General features: G+C 44.5%; 1 protein-coding gene across 1 annotated transcript; it reads left to right on the top strand.

Annotated features, from left to right (window-relative positions):
• Positions 1–355: 355 nt before the first annotated feature.
• Positions 356–1,264, top strand: LOC311126929 (cyclin-dependent kinase 5 activator 1-like; the record flags this gene model as incomplete). The annotated part of the gene is made up of 1 exon (XM_084158641.1): positions 356–1,264. One exon carries the CDS (start codon positions 356–358, stop codon positions 1,262–1,264), a length of 909 nt encoding a protein of 302 aa, XP_084014767.1.
• Positions 1,265–3,933: the final 2,669 nt, after the last annotated feature.

Raw genomic sequence — 3,933 nt, 5'->3', positions numbered from 1 at the left:
CATCAAATACAATTTATATTGCTCAAATTTATGTACACACAACCTTAATGTCAATGATACAATGAAAGTGGAAACATGTAGCTACTAGCTACTGAAGCCATGCATTTTGTTTTCCACAGGCACTATTGAACCAGCTGAGGAGGAGAGCTAAGTGCCCAGAGAGAATCTGCTCAGATCAACTCCTAATCCATCCAGCACAAACCTTCCTATCAGGACCTACCTTGGCATTAAATGCCTGAGAGGAATCCACGCTTGTAGGCAGGGTCTCCCAGCTCAGAAGCATTGAGGCCCTCAGGATCTCCACTGCCATTTTCTCTGGTCTGTCATCCACTAACGAAATCGCTACTCGGTCATCATGGGAACCGTTCTGTCTCTCTCTCCCAGCTACAGGAAGGCGTCCCTCTTCGAAGATGGGCCAGCCACGGTGGGCCACTACACGGCTGTTCAGAACAGCAAGAATGCCAAAGACAAGAACCTGAAGCGTCACTCGCTCATCAACGTTCTGCCATGGAAGCGGATCGTGGCAGTGTCAGCCAAGAAAAAAGGCTCCAAGAAGGTGCAGCCCAACGCCACCTATCAGAATAATGTGACCCATCTCAACAACGAGAACCTGAAGAAGTCTCAGTCCTGTGCCAACCTGTCCACCTTCACCCAGGACCAGAGCACCCCAGCCCTCGTCAAGAGCTCCAACAACGCTGTCTCGTCGGTCAAGAAGGCCCCCCTAACCAACTCCAATGCGGCCCCCGGCACGCCCAAGAGGGTGATCGTCCAGGCCTCCACCAGCGAGCTGCTGCGCTGCCTGGGTGAGTTCCTGTGCCGGCGCTGCTACCGACTAAAGCACATGTGCCCCACCGACCCAGTGCTGTGGCTGCGGAGCGTGGACCGCTCGCTGCTCCTCCAGGGCTGGCAAGACCAGGGGTTCATCACCCCGGCCAACGTGGTGTTTGTCTACATGCTGTGCCGCGACGTGGTCTCCTCCGAGGTGGCAAACGAGCATGAGCTGCAGGCCGTGCTGCTCACCTGCCTCTACCTGTCCTACTCCTACATGGGCAACGAGATCTCCTACCCACTGAAACCCTTCCTGGTGGAGAGTTCCAGGGACATCTTCTGGGACCGCTGCCTGTCCATCATCAACCTGATGAGCGCTAAGATGCTCCAGATCAACTCGGACCCGCACTATTTCACCCAGGTGTTTGCCGACCTGAAGAACGAAAGCCAGAAGGAGGAGGAGAGGAGCCGCTTGCTCATCGGTCTGGACCGGTGAAGGTCATGGGTAGAGGGGCCAGGGTGGGGCAAGGGCCTACTCCAGTCTGGCATTTCAAAATGGGGGGAGGGGGATTGGTTGAGGGAGTAGGAAGAGGGGAGTGGGGAAGTTTTGAGGGTTAATATGAGGGTTGATTTGGCTTAGATATACCCAAAAAGTTTTTGATTATAAGCATGTTTGACAGCTAACAGTACAACAGTTCACAGGAAGAGGGACATAAGAATAAAATTTGATAAAAAACAAATTACATTTTATGGTAAAATCGTATTTATCTCAAGTTTTCTTAAGACCAAACCAATATTTTTTCGAAAGGAAAGAGGTTTGCATTTTCACTGCACCTAAGAATGAAAGATTTTGACACCTAAACAAAAATGCCAGACTTGGGTACATCCTCTGCTTACGTACATGTACATGAAAACATTGAAAAATACAAAACCAACAATAATAATACTTTTAAAAAAACTATAGAAAAGGAACACAAATCTACAGCTATGAATGTGGAGAGAACTGAGGCTGCAGCAGCCTACCAGCTACCTGCTGACTGTCTGAGATGCACTGCCTATTGTGGGAGGGTACAGGGCCCTTGTGTGACTGGGCTACTACTCACATCATGGATGAACAGACAAGCTGCAACCCCCCCTCCCCCCACCCCCCTCCCCACACACACACACACACACACACACACTGCAGAGAAGGACAGGGCTGGACAGTTCTGCTGCAGTGTAAACATTATTTGACCTGAAAGGAAAAGTGGGGCCACCGATGCAGATTCATGTTGTTTCGGGTTTATTGTTTGTGACTTGGCGAGAGTGGTTTGGTGGAGAAAGATTGGTTCAGAAGGACTTGACAAAAGGCCTGCATTGCATTGTGGGATTGATTTGACCACAACACAACAGGACATGAGGAATTACAGTACAACCTAAGACACAACACTTGATGGTCACACTACGTGTTAAGAAAGACCTACTTTATTTTCAGCTCAGAAAAAAACTAATGGATGTTCAAAGGCTCAAGCCCAGGGAGGTTTATTTATTGCGCCTTTTCTTTTTTTAACTTAGAAATAATAGCCTAATGCACGTGTGCCATGCAATTTTGGAGGGCAGGAATGACTTTACTTTTTTCCAATTGATTTGTAATTAAACTAACTGTATCTGCATTAGAGAATGCTGTAAACAAAGTGAAAACTAGTTTATTTAGCTATGCTTGCTAAAATAGGCTATTTGTTTACCAAGGAATTATTTTGTACTTTTGTCTGAAGGTTGTGTCTAAAAACACTTTGAAATGAAGGTCCATATTGTGCTATAAGAAATTCAGCATTAACAAATGTTTAACTAGTGCCATATCTTTGATGAAAATCCTGTAGGTCTGAAAACACATCGAAAGATATCCAAATGTTGAGTGAACTTAATTTATTGTAATTTTATTTGTTCTCTTGGCACATCTCTTGTAATCAAATGATCATGAATGAATGATCAATCAGTCTATTTAAAAGAACAGGATATGGTGGGAATGAAGATTGATGGTTGTTGCAAATTAATGTTGCAGGGAATAAGCTATAGATTGACCCTAGATTAAAAACCAATACAAATCTGACCATCGACAAAGTAACCAACACATCAGAGAGACCTTGAGTAAAGACAAAGATCTTAGAACCTTTACCACCCCTAGAACCATAGGCACAGAGCAATCCCAAACCCAACACACCAACCAGCTCCACATATCAACAAGACAACATAACCATCAGCCAATGGCAGGGCATTTCACTCAAAACCACTCAGTGGCACAGCAGAAAAAATTACAGGCAGCCTCCCCTGGAGTAATCTCTCAATGCCAATATTAATCAAATCTAAGACAACAATGTATTCAGCTGGGGAGGAGATGAGGTTATGGTCGGGTTAGATTCTAGTTGACCTCCATGGAGATAATCAGGTTTTCAATCAGCTGAAGCCACTGAGGGAAATAGGAACACCATGACAACCTGGACTACATCGACATGAGAGCATATGGAGCAGTCAAGATACATGGCTATCATTTGCATTGAAGAATTGTAGAGGCTAGAAAAGATTATAGAACTGATAGCACCTCCATCTCCAATAACTAAGATAAAGGGAGGTGGTAGGTTTTTCTGTCAACCACTGATATATGTTGTAAGAGATAAGTGGAATTGAATCCACAGTTTAACAGGAATAAGTTGTCACTAGTATACAGTACATAGATTAAACTGGACCTTGAGGAAAAAACTAACAAATGAAAACAATGCACATAAAAACAAGTGAATAAAAAAGTATTTGCCAGCTTTTTATCAACTAAACAGTGAGAAATTGCGCATGCTTTCTTTCAGTAGTTGTTTCTCAAATTTCACTCTAGAAATGCAAAATGGTGACAGTCATATGCAGGGAATAAATTGAATTTTTATTTGTATGTCTTTTCCCACAAAAGGCTATTCACTTCTGTCATGTGATGAAGGTTGTTCTTGGGGACTGTTGGTTGATATATGATATATCTCTCTCCTCTGCTGTATCAGTGGGAGTCAAAGAGAAAAATGTATGGTGCAAATGGACATGGTTGTGGAGCAGTACCGTGGCATTGTGCCTTGCAATGGGAAATAGGTTGTTGTCTGTAGCGCAATAGGGGGGACACACACTTTGGATGGGCTACTGCTCTGGGGG

This window comes from Coregonus lavaretus (assembly GCF_964263955.1).
Source record: "Coregonus lavaretus genome assembly, chromosome: 1".
Lineage (NCBI taxonomy): Eukaryota > Metazoa > Chordata > Actinopteri > Salmoniformes > Salmonidae > Coregonus > Coregonus lavaretus.
The sequence above is the reverse complement of the archived record's forward strand: the minus strand, read 5'-3'. Positions and strand labels throughout refer to the sequence as shown.